This window comes from Petaurus breviceps, unplaced genomic scaffold, assembly GCF_028583685.1.
Source record: "Petaurus breviceps papuanus isolate PSGF00001 unplaced genomic scaffold, PetGlider_PUasm1.0 128, whole genome shotgun sequence".
Lineage (NCBI taxonomy): Eukaryota > Metazoa > Chordata > Mammalia > Diprotodontia > Petauridae > Petaurus > Petaurus breviceps.
The window spans coordinates 8,948,799-8,968,033 of record NW_027185664.1 but is presented as its reverse complement, the minus strand read 5'-3'; the positions used below and the strand labels follow the sequence as shown (position 1 = coordinate 8,968,033).

The following is a 19,235-nucleotide window of genomic DNA, read 5'->3' as shown; positions in this document are numbered from 1 at the left end:
GACACAATACAAGCTACAACTGATTATATTTCATTTCTTATAAGCAAATGAAAATAACTGTATTAAGTCAGAAAATTTAATTTATGCTTAACAAGACAAATAGAGCATCATACTCATTGCCTGCCATGTCTCTTAACTGAATGGTACTGAGAGTACAGCCAAACAGTAAATTTTAAGGACACTGGCATGGACTCAACTTCCAAAAGACTTCTACCATATCATCCTTCCTCTAAAACTACAAAGAAATTCATCCGGACACAGACATTGCTACAATGCTCCTTTAGCCCATAGTCCTGAGTCAGAAATGTTAACTTTATTATTTAACTTGGATTTAGTAGTACATTTTTAATCTAAGCAGATCCAGATTCATATTTTATTATGTTTTATTTGCAAAACACTTATTATTGAATTTTCATGGCATTTTTTATGTGACAGGGACAAACAATCTGCACTTGTTAAAAAGGACATACAGAGAGGGCAAATGGAGCATCAACTGCAAACCTGAGGCTGGAACCTCTTGTTCAAACCCCTTCTTGATCATGTTGGTTTTCCCGTAACCAACAATCGAACTCTAAGGAAAATGGAAGACATTCATTCTGTCTTTCATTTAACTATTATCCTTAAAAATACAAGTGACTCTAAAAACTTGGGGGTCAATCAGGGAAATGCAAATGAAAAGAGCTCAAGAGGTTTTACCTCATACCCAGCAAAGTAATGAAAAGAAGAAAACAGTCAGTATGGAATAGGTTATGGGATGACAGACAAACTAATACACTATTTGTGTATTTGTGAATTGGTCCAACTATTACAGGAAGTAACTTGGAATTGTTAACAAAACATAAAGTTACTGAAGCATAACTTTGACCCACAAATCTCTTTGTTAAACTCTCAAAATGAGGTCAAATATATAAAGAAAGCCACTATATATAGATATAGATGATGTAGATAGAAAAATAATAAGAGCTGAAATTTTGGAGTATCAAAGAATTAGAAACAATATAGGTACCTATCGATTAGGAAATGGCTAATAAAATTTTAACAGAAGAATGGAATATTTTTCCACCTACTCTATATATTTCTATCTACTGTATATATTGTATATAACTAGTTATTTTCAAGGTATGTCCCCAATTAGAATGTGAATACCTTGAGGGAAGGGATTATTTTTTATTTATTTCCTTTGTATTCCCAGTACTTACCACAGTACCTTTCACAAGATTGTTGACTGGCTAAACAGAAATGATAAAATATGAAAAATTTTGAGAAGCAATGGTAGGGCATATGAACTTGTACAGAGTAAAGTAAGCTAAACCAGGAAAACTATGTATATATATATATATATATATATATATGTATGTATGTATGTATATATATATGTGTATATATATATATAAACTATTATAATATCAATGGAAAGAATAAGACAAAACTTACACTAACATAAATACCATGCTTGGCCTCAAAAAAAGAGTTGAGAAAATATACTTTCCTCCCTTCCCTGAAGAGACAGAGGCCATTGGTATGAAGTACTGAATATACTATAGGGTTACAAAGGAAGGCTTACTAGAAAGTAGACAAGTAGACAAGACTATATGTTACCACATATAGTTCTATTAGAACTAGCAAGTTTGGGATTATCGGTTGTTCCCTTCCCAGAAGACACTAAAAACTTAAGTGAGGGAAGCTAAATGACTTTATACAGCAAAAAGAAGTGGGGAAATTGAAGAATAATTGGGAAGTATCTGAGAAAAAGGAAGTTATCTCAGAAGAAAGTAAACTACATGTTTAAAAGATAAACTATCACCATATCCCATGGGAATGAGATCAAAACTTTGGCACACTTGTTATTTGCCAGGGATTACCAAAAGGCCACACTACTAAGAACAATCATGTCCCAACAAGAATGTTTTTCACCTTCAATTGTTAACATTATGCTATATGTAATCAGATTAGAGTATTGAAATATTTGGCCCACAAAAGGGTCAAAATTCTCTCATGGTCATTATTATGAAATATCTAAAATACAAATCTTGTATTTTTCAAGAATAACAAAGTATTAGAAAACATTTACTAAACCGTCATTCACATGAAGAGGATCTAGTCCATTGGTTTTGTTTTGGGTGTTTTTGTTTTTGGTTTTTTTACTGTCATCATACTTGGGTTATTCCTCTCCAGCAGAGACAACCAGGAACATGGTCTTTCAAAACAAATTCAAATATTACTTGCAATTTTCACTTTGCTTTTGAACACAGGAAAATGAGGTATACAGAAATCAAGGGAAGCCAAACACCACAAAACTACCGATTCACAAATTTCTTTTTTTGTTCTAATTTGTGATCTCATCAGTGTAGGGAAATCCTAGCCTGGAATCTTCTTCCATTAAAGCATATCAACAGTTCCTTTTTGTACCACTCATACTCTGAGGACTCCTGGGACACTAAAAGGTTAACTGTTTTATACTTTGGACACATAACTAGTATCTGTCAGTATTTGAATCTAGGTCTTCATAATTCCAAAGTTAGTTCTATTTTTTTTTCATCAAGCTGCCTCTTTCATAAATGTAAAAAATTCTGATAAAAAATAGCAACAGTTAACAAGATCTTAAGGTCAAAATCAGTATAAGGTCCCTTCTAATACATACTTTGCATTAAATGAATGCTTGTGCCTTTTAATGTTTGGGATATTATTAAGATAGGTTCTGGCCTGAGCTATATCTGAGCCTTCTCCCACATTTTTAAAAAAGGAATGGCTTTTATAACGTTTTAACACTCTACATTGTTTTGGAGAATTGACACTTTATATTTCAGAGTATATGGTAATAATAACTACCTAGTTCCCTAACAGTTTTTTTTAACAGCAATACATAATAGTGGTGATGATGATGATGTTCAAAACAGCAATGATATCTTCACAATCTTAATAACCTCTTTTGACTTTGAAAAATATCTATTTGTGAAATCAGAACTCAAAATTGTATTCAACTTAAGTCAGATGGGTGTTAAATGATTACCACACAAAATTATTTCAATTTTCTACAGAAAGCAATTAAGGTATACTGGCTTCTTTCATATAAAGCAGCTACTCAGCAATAGATGTGGCAGAAGACTCCAGATCTCTTGACTAACATGGCTTAATTGCCTTCATCTAAAGAAGTTGTCACTTTGACTTATGGAATTGTCAACTAAGCATGGTGTACTGCAAAGACCACCGAACATACCAGGATACATCAGTTTTAAACCCTATATTGCCAATAACTAGCTGCTGTGACCTGGGGCAAGTTACTTAATCTCTTTGTTCCTTAGTATCTTCATTCATAACAGAAGGAAACTAGACTAGATTAACTACAAAGTTCTTAGCAGATTAAAAAGGTTGTGATTCTGTTGTAAAGTGATGGATTCTCAAGTAATAAATGAAGTTTTGCAGATACTTAAAATTAGTTACCAAATAACTAACTATAGATCTAAAAATGCTTCTACTTTGTATAGTATTGATCTGAATAGTTTTTAAGAAATATGAATTTAGGCAGAGCCAAGATGGCGGAGTAGAAGCAGGACCTCCCCACTGCTCCTGTTTCCAACTTCCCAAATCCATGTAAAAATGGGTCTCAAAACAAACTTTGGAGCTGCAGAACCCACAAAATGACACAGAGAAGCTAACCTCCCACTGAGGGCAGCCCAGCAGGCTGGCAGGAATCGGCCAGCACAGTACTTTGGGAGCCATGCCCAGCCTTACTCCTCAGCTTTAGCCCCAGGGCAGGCCTGACCAGCCGGCCAGAAGTTCTCCAGATCAGCAGCAGCTGTGGCCATTTCCATATTTATCAACACACAGATGGGAAGGGCAAAGTGAGAGGCCAGTGCAGTCTGGACTTTGGGACCAGTAAGTGGGAGTGCATGGCTTTTGCCCCCTGGGTGAGAAGCCGCTGAGACGCCAGGCACAGCCAGACAGCACCATGTGGCAGCTTCAGCTCCTGGCCTGCACAGTGTAGGGGGACCAAGCACGAGTCTGAGGGGTAATCGCTCTTCCTTTAACCTGCTTGGATCTGGATTGCAGTCTAGGGTGGAAGTCCTGGGGTGTATGTCCAGCTTGCCAGAGAGTGTGGAGACCTCAGAGAGGGTACCCATCTAATACCTCCGGCAACTGAGAATACCCCAACATTTGGGACAAAAGCTCCCCTGTCTAGTGGCAGAGTCCTACTGTGGCAAAAAGCCCAGGGGTTAAGTGACTGAGGGGCAACATGACCAGGCAAAGTAAACAAAGCAGACAGAAGAATCAAACATTACAATCCTATTTTGGGGACAAAAAGGAGCAAAGCACGGAACAGGAGGAAGACAGTGAAGTCAGAACTCCTGCACCAAAAGCTTCAAAGGAAAATATGAGCTGGTTACAGGCCATAGAGGACCTTAAGAAGCAGATAAGAGAAGCGGAGGAAAAATTGGGAAGAGAAATGAGAACAATGCAAGAAAATTATGAAATGAGAGTCAACAGCCTGACTGAGGAAGATAACAATTTAAAAAACAGACTGGGGGCAGCCAGGTAGCACAGCGAGTAAGAGCACCGGCTCCAGTGTCAGGATGACCTGGAGATCAAATCCTGGGTTCAGACACTTAGCACCCACCCAGAAACACCTAGCCGTGTAACCTTGAGCAAGTTACTTAAGTCCAATTGCTTAGGGGTGGCCAGGTGGCTCAGCAAGTAAGAGCACCAGCTCCAGTGTCAGGATGACCTGGGGATCAAATCTGGCTACCGATACTCAGCACCACACCCAGAAACACCGGGCCTTGTAACCTTGAGCAAGTTACTTAACTCCGATTGCTTTTAAAAAAACAAAAACAAAAACACAGACTGACTCAAATGGCAAAGGAGGCTCAAAAAGGCAATGAGGAGAAGAATGACTTAAAAAGTCGAATTTGCCATATGGAAAAAGAATCTCAAAAGCTCAATGAGGAGAATCATGGCTCCAGAATTAGACTGGAGCAAACGGAAGCTAATGACTTTATGAAAAATCAAGATGCTGTTAAACAGATCCAAACAAATGAAAGAATAGAAAGCAATGTGAAATATCTCATGGGAAAAACCACTGACCTAGAAAATAGATCCAGGAGAAATAATTTAAAAATTACTGGACTACCTGAAAGCCATGATCAAAGTAAGAACCTAGAAATCATCCTCCAGGAAGTTCTCAAAGAAAACTACCCTGATGTTTAAGAATCAGAGGGCAAAATAGAGGTGGAAAGAAATCACCTCCTGAAAAAGATCCCAAAAAGAAAACTCTTAGGAATATTATAGCCAGGTTCGAGAATTCCCAGATTAAGGAGAGAATATTACAAGCAGCCAGGAAGAAACAATTTGAATATTGTGGAAATACAATCAGGATAACCCAGGATCTGGCAGCTTCTACACTGAGGGATCGAAGGGCTTGGAATATGATATTCCGGAGGTCAAAGGAGCTGGGATTAAAACCAAGAGTCACCTACCCAGCAAAACTGAGTATCATGTTTCTGGGGAAAATATGGTCATTCAGTGGAATAGAGGACTTTCAAGCAATCTTGCTGAAAAAAGCAGAGTTGAACAGAAAATTTGACATTCAGCTACAAGAAGCAAGAGAAGCATGAGAAGGTAAACAGGGAAAAGAAATCCTAAGGAACTTATCAAAGTTGAACTATTAACATTCCTACATGGAAAAACAATAATTGTAACATTAAACTTTTCTCAGTAGTTTAAGGGAATAGAAATATATATGTCTATATATGAGGGTATATGGGTATATGAATACATATGTGAATGTGTGTATATATATGTTTACAGGTATACATAGATAGAGGGCACAGGACCAATTTAACAGGAAGGGATGATACATAAAAGGTGAAAATAAGAGGTGAGAGAGGAATAATGAGAGGAGATGGGGAGAGACAGTTTGGGGTAAACTATCTCATACAGAAGAGGCAAGGGGAAATGGTTACAATGGAGGGGAAGAATAGGAAGGCAAAAGGGAATGGGTCAACCTTATTCCCATTGAATTTGGCTTGAGGAGGGAATGAAATACACACTAAATATGGTATCTCACTCTACAGGAGAGTAGGGGGGGAGGGGATGAGAGGGGGATGATGGAGGGGAGGGTAGGCTGGGGGGGAGGGAAGTTGGAAGCACCCACTTTTGAAAAGGAATGGGATCAAAGTAGAGAATAGAACAAGTGGGAGGTGGGATAGGAGGAGGGAAATATAGTCAGTCTTTTACAATATATCTACTATGTTATTGTTTTGCATTAGCCACACATGTACATCCTATACTGAACTGCTTATCTTCCCAGTAAGGGTGGGTGACAAGGGAGGAAGGGAATGAATCTGGAATTCAAAGTTTTAAAATCAAATATTCAAATATGTGTGTATATATGTATGTGTATGTATACTATTATCAATGTTATTTTACATATAATTGGGAAATAAGATATACAGTCACTGGGGCATAGAGATCCACTGGAAAAATCAAAAGGGTTATGGGAGAAAATATGGGAGAGAGCAGAGTGGAGGAGGGGATATGCTGTAGGACTGCTATTTTGGAGGGTGGGTAGGGGAAAAACGGGGAGAAAATTTGTAACTCAAAATCTGGCGGAAATGAATGATGTAAATCAGAAGTTAATAAAGCATTTAAAAAAAAGAAATATGAATTCAATGTCATTGGTAGCATCAGACAAATAGATGGGGTAGATTTTTTTAAAGCTATCTTTGAAATTACAAATTGTTCAAACATACTTTTGTATTGTATTCATAATAGATAGTTTAATTGTAAAGTTTAATTTGTGTTTTAATTCAAAAAATAAAATATCTACTTAACATGTTTCTTGAGAAAAATTAAACTAACTCTTCAAGATATATATGCAAAATAACTTGGCTATGATTCTTAATATTCACTTCTGATTCAGATATCAAGGGAAAATCATCAGAACTTTACTCTTTATTATAATAAAGACACAAAAGTATTTTTCAAATAAATGGCTGTTTCTGCATTTGGAAAATATGACAGTAGATAATGAAAACTAAATCATATTCTCAAAGTATTTTATTTGGAAAGTAAAACAGGATGAGTAAATGTTTTCTTCATCTTGATATTTTGGGAGGCATTTTTTCCACTGAATATCTACCTAATATGGTCCCTGAAAAATATTAAATTACCTCTTTGAGAAAAAGAATACAAAACAATGTGGCCATGATTCTTAATATTCATGTCTAATTAAGACATCAACCAAAAACTATCAGAAGCTTTTTGCTCTTTATTATAATAAAGTTATACAAAAGCAGGAATTTCCAAAAGAATGGATGTGTCAGCATTAAAAGAAAGGACAGTAGGGTCATGAAAATGAAATCATATTCTTAAACTATTTTATTTGGAAAGTAAAAAAAAAGTGAGTTTTCTTCATCTTGGTATTTTGAGGGCATTTTTTGCTATCTTGGTATTTTTTCCCCCACTGAATATAAAGTTCCCACATCAAGTCACATTTGTTCTACATGAAAACAATTGACATGGTTGATAACCAACAGTTGATTTTGGAGATTTTATAGATGTATTTGTTGATAAAGCAAATAACCACCTAATCTGTGTTAGGAAATGCATATTTAAAAAAAAAATCATAAAAATCCACTCTTGGCTATCAATTGTGACAATTACCTTTAATATTTCAGGTCCTTTTTATGCCACCTCAAGCAGTTTTATTCCATTTTCTACCTGAAGTCCCAGGGTATGTGGTACATAATGGAGGTAAGAGGAGCAGAATGTGGCCTACTTCACATTTAGCACAATAGCATGTCATTGTGCCTAGTTTTGGAAGACATGGGAAACATGTGCAATAGGCTCCCTGCGCTACTGTCTTGGTGAGAGAGATTATATTTGTGTATGTGTATATATACATATATATGTATAAACACATGTATATCTATGTATATATACACACACATCTATATAATCACATGGGGACAGGATCAAACATATGATGTAACCAAGTCTACAGCATAGGGAGGTATTGTACAAAGGCTTATAAAGTCTGCAAACAAGTATGAAATAAATATCCATGAAAGTAGCCTAAATCAAGAGGCTAAAGAGCACTGACATCACAATGAATAACTGAAAGTGACATAAAGCCTGTAACTCTGCTTCAACATCAATCAATCAATCAATCGGTCACTCAACAAACAAATGCACTAGGTGCTTTCTAAGTGCTAGTTTGGCTAAGGATACTAACACAAGGAATGAAAGCACTTCTCTCAAAGAACATATATTCTACCATGGAAGCAAGTACTTACATAAGAATTTATAGAATAATCGAAGGAGAAATATACATACGTGCACAGACACACACAGATAAATGTATGTATATGTATATATGTGTGTGCATACACACATCTAGAGTAGATGTGTAAAATCAATTGAAAAAGGCGGGGCAACGTCAAGATGGTGGAGTAAAAGCAGATATATAAAATCAGAGACACCTTTGGGATACCATCAATTATGAACATCCACTAAGGACCAAGACTAACTGGTATTAAAGTGTAATTCTTTCTCCGTCTCCATCTCTCACATATGCAAAGTCATTTTCAATACAATTAAAATGGGGCAATTTATTCTACTAGGAAATAAAATGGGTAGAAATAGGGATAGAGACTGAAACTACGAGAGGTGTCCTGCTATAGAAGATAGAGAAATGGCCTTTAGGTTCAAGCCTTGCTTCTGTCACATATTAGCTCTGTGACCCTGGGCAAGATATTTTAAATAAATAAATAAATCTCTCCAATCAGTTACCTAGGGTAGGTATGCAAATGATTGATAAGCCTGATAAACCATGAAACATTCTCATGTGTTTCCTTCCCCTTAGTTGTACAAACTTAATGCCTAGAGCTAAAATTTCAATATTCTCCCTCGGTGTCAAGATCTTAGTAGTTTGTGTCCTGGGCACCAGGTTTTAAAATATCATACCTTGAGAGACTGGATATTAAGTCTCTTAGGATTAGTTTCTATATAATAAATATAAGTACTACCAAAAAATGTTAAAATGAAAGATATGTAAAAGCAGAGAAGAGAATTCTAATAGAGCCACCATGGAGTCTATAATGAGGGTTTGTTGCTGGCTACTCTGCAGAACTGGGAAAATATTTTCTCCCTGACTGAAAGCTTACATGCCAACCATTAGCTTAGTTCAAATACTCAAAGCTAAGTTAAAGATGTCTGAAAAAAGTTTGTAATGGAAATGCTGACAGACCATTAAGCAAAGAGGCATTAGCAGGTGCTCCTGTAATACAGGGTCAGAATTCAATCAAGCTGCCTTTTGACGTCATCTGGTACAAAAAAAAAGGGAAATGGTTTATAACAGTACCAGAACACTCCAGATTAAATTACAGTCTTGATATTTAATCACAGGTCTTACTTTGTTATTTTTAATAACACAATACATTTTAACAGTTATTCGTCAAATGTTAGCCAAATTAAAACATGTGATGACAGGGGAAGCTGGGCTATATGTCAGTACCACAACCTCTCGATTTTTATTAGTTCTTTACACACAGTAAGTCATATCTGTTTTGTGCCTTTCAGGAGACATTAAAGTTGAAAGAATTTGTTCCAACCCTAACTGCACATAGTGTGATTCAGAAGTTCAAGTATCACCTCAGACTAGTCACTTCATTTCTTCCAGGACTCATTCCCTTCCCCCCCCCCCAATTTGTAAGATGAGAAGGTTGGGTTAAACATTGTTAAGGTCTCTTCCAGCTCTATGATGTATTTATTTCAAACACAGTAATTTAGGGGCTTTTCAGTAAAGAAAGATTTTTCATAGAAGAAAGGTTAGTGAATACTTAATTTCCATTACAAATATCTTAGTCCAAGAGACATTTGTAACATTAGAGAACAAAACAGGTTCTTTAAAAGTAATGTACAAATACATCAGCACATGTGAAGCGTTGTTTGCAAAACAAATCAATACAGGCTACAACCAACAATAGATTGCAGCTAATAAACTACATATAGTAATTACCACCAATGGCAGTCTGGAAAGTCATTCATTAAATGTTAATTGTCACACAAAAGTACAATAGCATTTATTTGGACAATAGTCTTACTGCACCTTTAAATAAAAATACCTTATCATAGCTCAGAAATACATCAGAATAAACAGATTTTAAGCATATCTGGTTGTTTAATATCCTGATTAATTCAGCTTTCATTTACTTTTGAAATGAAAGTAAACTTTTCTCAATTTTTTTCTATTTTTGCATGTTTTGTGAAAAAGTGACATCACAAAGTAATAACATTTTTTTCCATAAAATCAAATCACTAATGTCTTTAGGACAAATATATTGCCATGGAATTTTTCACTAGATCAGGTTAAGAGAGACGGGACTCATAAGTGTCTACCTATATTCCATGTGCTAACTCTCTTTCTGAATTTGTAGGGGCTTTAAAGCATTTAAAATGGCATAGATTGCATGTGGAACTCCAAAATGTAATTTTGATAGACAATTTAAGAACTGTTCAAATAAGGAAGAATCTGATACAGACATTAAAAAAAAAATTTTGGACTATCACAGATGACTTTTGCCTAAAACCTCCAAGACTGAGAACCCCCAAAACAACAGGTCATATAAACCAGCCTGTGAAACACCATAAAAACTCTTTCCCAACTTTCCCAGCTTCAATTTCTTCCTGTGTCCTGCCACAACTAAAACATAAGCACCATATGTATCCAAGTCTAAAGGCTTAGCTAAGGAGCTTTTGGTTCAAGACCCGTAAACTGAAGAACATTGCAAAAATACACCATGTTCCTTATTAAGCAACTTAAGATCTGTTATCTTGGCTTATGGGAACAGATCTAAATAGCATCATAATACTAAACACTGAAAATCACAGGCCTGGGGCCACCAGGACTCTAGTCAGTTTCTAGACCTAACTTGAAAACTTCCTATATAATGTAGCTTACCATTAGAAGTAAATGTTTGATCTGTAAAGCTTACAAAATTACTTTGTTTATCATAGTAGATGAAAGAAAAAAAGAATAATTTTAAGCTCAAAACAAAACTGTTTATGACAGTCTTTAGTGCTCTATGATTCTAAGCATTTAAGACAGATTCAAGCAATTAACAGCATAAACTTTCATTACATAGTTCTATTATATATGTGTATGTGACTTAGCTATTCATCTGTTATTTAAGTGATTTTCCCGTTACAATAGTAGGGAAAGGATAATTTGCTGATGTTGTCAAAAATGTTAAGTATTTCAGGCTCAACATTTCCTGGATCCCTGTGCTTGTTTAAGGCACTTTATTTACTGGAGACAGTGTCACAAAGAGTCCTACTTTATCTGAACCTAGAAAATGTAACACTTGAACTACTTGTGTCCAATAAAACATTTATTAATACTACAAAACTCTTTTTACTTTGGATAGTACAGAGAGACAATCTGTATTGTTATTTCTTGTGAATATGAAAAACAAATAAGATAATAAACTGCTGAACTTTTACAGCTTGAAATAAAGCCCATTTATAAAGAAAACAAAATTAGAAACATTCATATGCTATTACCTCAACTAATGGTTTCAGTTATATACATAAGGATAATTGAAAACGAAATATTTTAATTGTCACCCTTATGTCGTATCAATGTATAGGACCTCGGCATAATATATAGAAATAGATGTTGCAAATTCTCTTTTTGTTTGGAAAAAAAAAAAAAGGAATTAAAGATAAAGACTGAGGAAAACCTAGTTCTCATATGGAAACTACATAAGGAAAATCTTGTGTACAGTTTACAGAATTTTTTTCAGCTCATATTTTAAAATTTATTCTCAAATACAATAGAACATGGAATAAAATTCCAGGCCAAGTATCACATTATTAGCACCAATATAACATTATTAGAAGGATAAAATGTCACTAGTGGTCTTTTTTTGTTCTAAACAATTGTGGCCCCAACCAACTACTTCCCAAATGTTTACAAAGAGGACCAAGTAATAAAGGGAGTGGACAGATTATGAGAAGTTCATTAAGAATTGGTTGGTCACTATCCGTATCTTTATGTGCAAATGTTAGCTCATACAACCGTGCGATATAGAGTGACGGCACAAGTTAAGAAAGAAAATGTGTTGCTTCTTTCCTAAGGGCTTCCCAGTGGAACAGAAAATTACTGCAAAATACTTCTACATTTGGTGAGCAACCGATGCTAGTAAAAGGGTTCCACATGCTTTACAATGGAGGGTTAGACTAATTTTGGTAAAGCAATTCACAAAAATATTGAACTATTATGGATGGTAAGTAGGATACATAAAGTATAAAAACTGACATTCAAATAAAACTACACATTTTGAATGAAAATGTACTGGAAGTTGGAGCTTCACTGTATCTCAACTCGAAGTAGACAGTATGATAGAGTGGAAAGACAATGGGATCATGGATCAGATCTGCCACGAGACTGTTGTATTCTCTTGGGGGAGTCACTACTGTGTAAATCAGTTTGCTCATCTGTAAAACAAAGGGTTTGGACAAAATGGTCTTGAAAGTCCCTGAAGCACTAATATTTAGAGATCTAAGGTAGTATCTGATTTATTAAATTCCTATACTTTTTTCCAATATCATATCCTACTGTAATTACTCTTTTCTCTACAATTCCAGTATTATACTTCAAAGAGCATGTAATACCATTCTGCAATCCCTTTCACTGGGACTATTTTTCCCCATCACATTAAAATGATTAAAATAGCTATTGTGGAGGTTTACATTTATGTATAAAGTTCACATAAAAGCCAATGGTTTTTTAAAATTGTCAAAATAATTTATTGGAAATTTTCCTCTAAGTCATCTAAAGTGTACTACTGTTACAAACTGTACTATGTAGAAAAATACAGATTTTGACAAAAAGTTTCCATAACTTTGTAAACAAATGCTTATTTGGGATAACTATCAACAATAATGATGATAATAATTCAAGTATCTAGAAGAGGCAACATGGCTGAGGGATAAAGAGCTGACTTAAAAGTCAGGAAGACCTGGGTTCAAGTCCTACCTCTGATATACTGGGCTCAGAGCCTTGGACAAGTCCCTCAAGCAAACCTGTAAGACTACTAAGTTAAAGTACAATTGAGGGAGATTCCAGTGAAATCACAGGTCAAAATAAAAAGTAAAAAAGGTCAATTAATAATTTAAGGCTTCCCAGTGATTTATAATTTTGGACAACTCTTAATATGTTTAATGCAATTATAAATAAGTTTTTAGATTTTTCAAGTTGACATGGGCCATGTCTATACAAGTCCTAAATAATTACCTGGATGATGCCAAGCAACCAGCTGGACTGACTTTTTCCTTCTATATTAACTGAACTGATGGGCTTTCCTAGCATTCAGTGTATTTTGTTTGGTTGTACATCCTTAGAAACATGGATGAACCTGAATATAGTTGGCAATTTTAACAGATACTTGAAAACCTAAGTAAAATTGAGTAATAACATAATAAATGTCAAATTTTGAACCTTGGGGGAAAAGGAGCCAATATTCCTCATAAAAACACCGGAAATCAGAACTGTAACAACAGTGACTAGGTGTCTTCTCATCTAACAAATTCTTCAGTATCAACAAATTTCAGTAGCTTAATTTACACAGTAGTGTAAATCAAGCATAAAATTTATTTTTTCAAAAAATTTTTTCAAAAAAATTTTTTCTGCAAGTTAAATAGGTGCTAATAGGTTTGATGTAGTAGTAAAGTGATTTAGGTTTGAAGGCCCTCTCATAAATGCAGAAATTGTGAGACTGGGTGAACCCCTTTTGGTCATCTTATCTACCTTTATATATAAAGTTCCATGTAAATGAAAACAAGTATCTTTCTGTTTAAGACCAATGACTTAACAGGTATTAAATCACTCTGTGAAGTCAACATGCAGGTTGAAATAAACGCAAGAAAGTTTTCTTTAAAATAATTCCAGAGCCCACCAATTCTCCCTGTTAAGGTCATAGAAGCTCTGAACCATCATGGCTGAATTGTTTTAGTGCTCTCTGCTGAACACCTGCAAACATCAAACAAAAACTGCTGGTCCTTTACTGGGTTGACAAAAGCCTTTCATGTGAAAAATGCTCCCTGGGAATGTCAGGGCTGTAGCTCAGGTTACATTCCTTTCTCCCTTGCAGCCTCACCATTTCTTAAGGTGGTAGGAAAAACCATGTTTGTGAAATTAAAGATTAAAGGAAATATGGAGATACTTAAATTTTTATTCACATATTACAAAATCACAATGGGGCATCCTGTAACAAACAAGTCAAAAGCTGCTGGGAAGTTTAAGCACGAAATATTAACATGCTTTGCAAAACATACTTGATTTCCAGTAAAATGCAGATTATTTCCAGTTTGCATTCTTTTTTTCTTCCTTCCTTTCTTTCCTTCTTTATTTATTATTCTGCCTTTTAAAACTTTCAAAGTTAACACAGTAGGATGATAATCCACAGTAGGATTAGCTTCCTTAGGACTGCAAACATCAAGGTGAAGAAGATTTATAGAAACAAATCATGTTTCTCTGTTCAAACTTCCATGGTACAGTCAGCCAGTGAAAGGGCAGATTGCATATAATTCGTGTTATCTGATATGTGAAATTATCATGGGTTAAAAGTTTTATGATTGTGTCTCTGAAAATACAAACTAGCCTCATTAATTAATATTCTTGTTTTACAAAGACAGAGCTGAATGAATACTACTACTCTGCAGCCTCTATTTATTAACATCACCACAGCACATCAAATGTATAGTTTGCATATTTAATTGGCTATAGTGACCATACCTTTAACTCATGAAAGCAGACTTTTAGCCTCAACACTACACCTGGAATATAAAGTCTGAATGTGTATTTCCATAACTCAAAAAGAGGAAATTATAGTATATTTCCTTCAAAATCACCTAATAATTCCATGCTAAATCTTTAGTTTTTTAAATGAAACATTAATGTTCCTAAGTGACTGTATAAACTTCAATATATTACCATGTTCAAAATTCATTCATGCATCCTGTTATTTATCATGCCTATGTTCTCATAATGATTATAAGCAGTTTTTGAACATTTATTAAATAATAGTATAACAACTATACTTTGTTTAATGTTGAGGAAATTAGAGAATCAACTAGGAGTAGAGTTATATTCATTCTTGTGTCACAAACTGCAAGTTGCTAACTTACCTTAACTGATTAAAAGTTGTTTACAGTGATGTACTTAGGTCATTTCAAAATGTTTCAGGTTTAATGGTAATTCTCAGCACTTCACAATACTGAAGGGCTGATTTTCAAAATTGTCTATCACTGCATATTCTAGTATACTCTACTTGAAGGTTAAAATTTTAACCAAATATATTAAACATCAAGATGCACATTAAGAAAATTACTGTGAAAAATAAGGTTCGTTATTTAATGTTGATTGTGTCTGAACATGAAAAATTGATTTGTCTAAAAGAGACACTATCCTCATTTCTACTCAAACACTTACATGAAGATTTTACATCAAAGTACTGTGTAGTAGGTTCATGTCAGAGAAACAGGACTTGGGAGATATTGCAACAACAAATTGAAAGGAAATCAAAGAAATAAATTCTCATAAGTCACTAAACTGAAAATGCACCAATAACCATGATCCTAAGCTTTCAACATTGGTGTTTTAAACTTTGAAGTTATATAATAAAGAAAATATACAAAACTAACCATAAGAAGGCATCTGGTGTTACAAAAGAGAAAAATGTACACTGCATGTGCAACAACCCCTTCCTCTAAACTTAGTAACAAAACAAAATGTTTGTCTTGTTTTGAAATAAAGTTAAAAAAAAAAACAACGAATTCAGTAAGACTGCACAAAGAGTCCAAAACATACAGCTGAACAAGTTTCTTTTGTCGTTCCAGTACCAAATGAAAATAACAGATAAAAATTTATATTCAGTGACTAATGGATATTTCCATTGGAATCTCAGAGTTAAAAGATGTCAGCATTTACCCACTAGATTGCAAAGAGTACTACATGTTTACATCCATATGCATAATCTACTCTTGAGTACAACAGTCAGCACTCTTAAAATATTACAGCTGTTTTTAACAATCATAGATGCATTTTTTTGCCTGGACTTATGGACTGGAAGCAACAAAGTAAGAATCCTTCTTAAATGAAACTTAGTGAACAGATATTAAATACATTCTAATATATGGTTTATTTTCCATCTTCATATTTAATCTTAGGTACACCCAGACATATAAATATCCTCACATTTAAACTCCTCCTTAATTGTCAGTCATTATACACATAGATTTCTTTGTGAATACCACTGAGTTTTGTTTGTTTGTTTTTTTAAACACGAAACAATGCTCTCTTATTTTTGAAATTTAGAAGCTGATTTATAACTACATAAAAATTCAGTGGAAAAATAGGAAGGACAATGGGTAAAGTATTTAAAAGGGTATTTTAAAATATTTCTGTTCAATCCCTCAGATTAACAAGAGATTCTATATGTAGGATGAATTTCACTAAGGTGCATTCACCTTCAAAATGAAGTGCTCTTCCCTTTAAAAGGGTTAATTTAACCCAGTAGTTACTAACAGATTTTTTTTTAAATCTGATTTTAAGTACATAGGAATATTAAATTATCCTCCACATTAACAATTCTCCTTTAAAAGGGATGATCTTTATTTTTGATTACCAACATCTGAAACATTTTTTTTAGCTAAGTGATGGAATTTTGAGATAACTGTCTTGCCAAAGAGGAAGCAAAAAAATTAATTTCAAAAAAGAACCCCAGAATTTTTTGTGTGCCATAGAACTGTTGAACCCCAAAATAATTCATGTCATTTTGCTTATATTTCAGTGACTACTTTTGAAAAAAGATCAAGAGAGCCCCATATACATACATACATTACAAGGTAATACACAACTAATAATATTTTAACTACACACTAAGGAAAAGAATTTACATACTTGAGCCAGTAAAATGTCCACTTGCCAAAGAAGTTGGTCCATTTTTCCCACTGCTCACGGGAGGTGAAAACATCTAAAAGAAACAAAGCAACATTACTGCTAGAAAAGAAACGACATTTTTTGTGTGTTCACAGCTAGTCAAAAGTTCCTTCACATTCTTAACAAATAAGTCAAAGCTTATGTAAAGGGCTTCTTTAACACAACACATCACCATTCAACTCAAAACTAAAACTGGCACAATATTACTAATCCAGACTCTTCCCACCCCCCCGAACCTTCTCTTACACACCACTCTTTTCAATTAGATTCATTAGATTCCTAGACAGTATTATTAACATTTTGAAAAAACACAGTCCCCAAAATGTCATCAAGAAGTTAGATACAACAAGCCTCCCCTGAATCTAGTATTTCCACAAAGAAGAGGAAAAAAGTTGCTGGTTTTAAGTTTAAAACCTTAGCCATGAAGGTGGCAACGTCCATTTCAATCCCGGATAAGATTTGTCTGTCATATGTGAACCCAAATAAAAATGAATGCAAACTGCCACCTGCACTAAATTCTCATTTCGTCTCTAACATGAGAGCAATTTGAAGCAAGACTCACTATCTCTCTCTCTCTCTCTCTCTCTCTCTCTCTCTCTTTCTCCCCTCTCCTTTCCTCTTCTCTCCTCTCCCCTACATTTATTTCAACCCTAATCGGTTTCCCTCTTCTTCGACGTTTCTAGTGTATAATACGCACCTTCCCTGAGTCAGAGCCTGCAAAAAGCAAAGGAACAAATGGGAAAAGTGCAACAAGCTAAGAGGGGGCTGCAAAGCTGCCTCAGGCTACGTTTCCTGGACAAACTTCTGAAAGCCATTTCTCCAAAGAAAAGTCAGCAGCAGCAGCAGCAACAGCAGCAGCAGCAGCAGCAGCAGCAGCACCAGCACCAGCAGCAGCACCAGCAGCACTAGCAGCATTGAAGCAACCCCATTTACAAGGCGGTTTTGGATGGTGCATGTTGTGGATTACTAGTTTTTGGTTTTGTTTTGCAAATGCATCTTATCACCAAACTCAGAAATCATTAAAAATAAATAAATATTCCTGGCAAGTTTGGGGTTGAATGTGGGCAGGGGGATAGAGAGGTAGATGAGGACAGCAAAGGCTGTTAAACTCTCCATGTGTACACATTTTTGCTAATGCTGGTTTAGAGATTATTAAATTTACAAACTGCACATCCAAAAGGAGGCAAACATATATACTTACATATAAGTAAGTATAACATATATGTCTAGAGAGCTTTTAGAATCCTAAGGAGAGATTTCACTTGGAGGACAGAAGGTCTTTCTGATCCAAAGCATCAGTTTAAAACAAAACTGAGACAGTTGGCTCCTCCTCTTATCTATGTCCAAAAAAAAAATTGTTGTTATTGAAACAATGAGGAGTGAGAAAGTACAAGTACTTTCAATGTTCTGATACGTTCAGTCTGGTTTATTTAAAGGTGTTTTTTTTCCCTCTGAACTCTAATTTTCTTGGGGGAGGGGACTTCTATGCTACATAGAATCGAAAAAAGGGGGGGAAGGAAAATGTCTTTTTCTTAAATTTCACCCAAAAAAAGATAAAGACTTGTCCATAAAGACATTCAAATTTAGCATGGGCTTAGCCCATTAAAAATTACTCTTGTACTTTAGATTACAGTTTATTTGGTTTTTGCTAGTGTTTTGTTTTGTTTTACAGCTGTAGTTAGTTTCCACCGTTCTTTCTTACCGCACTGAAATCCAGTAAATCACTCAGCTCTTTGTCCGTCCCTAAGGCAGCCATTCGCTGTTGGTGATGCATTTTAGCAAAATCACACAAACCTAGAAACATGGAAATAACCGCAATCAGAACCCAGTCCCGATCCTTAGAGGAAACACAATCGGATTTTTGGAGACTGGGGGGATGGGGGAGGGGTGTAATTGAAGTGGAAGGGGAGGGGAAGAGAAGGGGGGGTATTTTTTAAGATGGAGGGGGCAGCAGTAGCAAAAAAAAAAAGGTATTATATTTCCAAAAGAGACGATCAAAACTGGTAACATCCACTCTAAAACCAAATCCAAAAAAAAGCCGCTCTCAGCGCATCATTTATGCAACAGGAGGTACAGGCAAAGAATGAATGGATCTCAGAGAAAAAAGAAACTACTCAGCAACGATCCAGTCTCAACTTTCCCCCTCCCTCCCCTCCCCCCCCCCCCTCACTTACACCCCTCCCCCACCCTCCCTCTCTCTCTCTCTCTCTCTCTCTCTCTCTCTCACACACAC

General features: G+C 35.2%; 1 protein-coding gene across 10 annotated transcripts in view; it reads right to left on the bottom strand.

Moving 5' to 3' along the window:
- Positions 1 to 19,235, bottom strand: part of LOC138171996 (transcription factor 4) — a 450,737-nt gene that overhangs the window by 429,621 nt on the left and 1,881 nt on the right. For 3 of the 10 annotated variants that reach the window (XM_069101609.1, XM_069101625.1, XM_069101620.1), the window contains exons 2-3: positions 18,705 to 18,796; positions 16,964 to 17,036 (exon numbers count right to left, since the gene is read on the bottom strand). In XM_069101609.1, coding sequence (XP_068957710.1) covers positions 16,964 to 17,036; positions 18,705 to 18,776 — 145 coding nt within the window. In that variant the 5' untranslated portion in view covers positions 18,777 to 18,796. Of the gene's footprint in view, positions 1 to 16,963; positions 17,043 to 17,416; positions 17,561 to 17,699; positions 17,815 to 18,203; positions 18,228 to 18,704; positions 18,797 to 19,235 lie in introns of those variants that run through there. The other 7 variants (XM_069101627.1, XM_069101672.1, XM_069101630.1 and 4 more) reach the window with 5 other exon arrangements.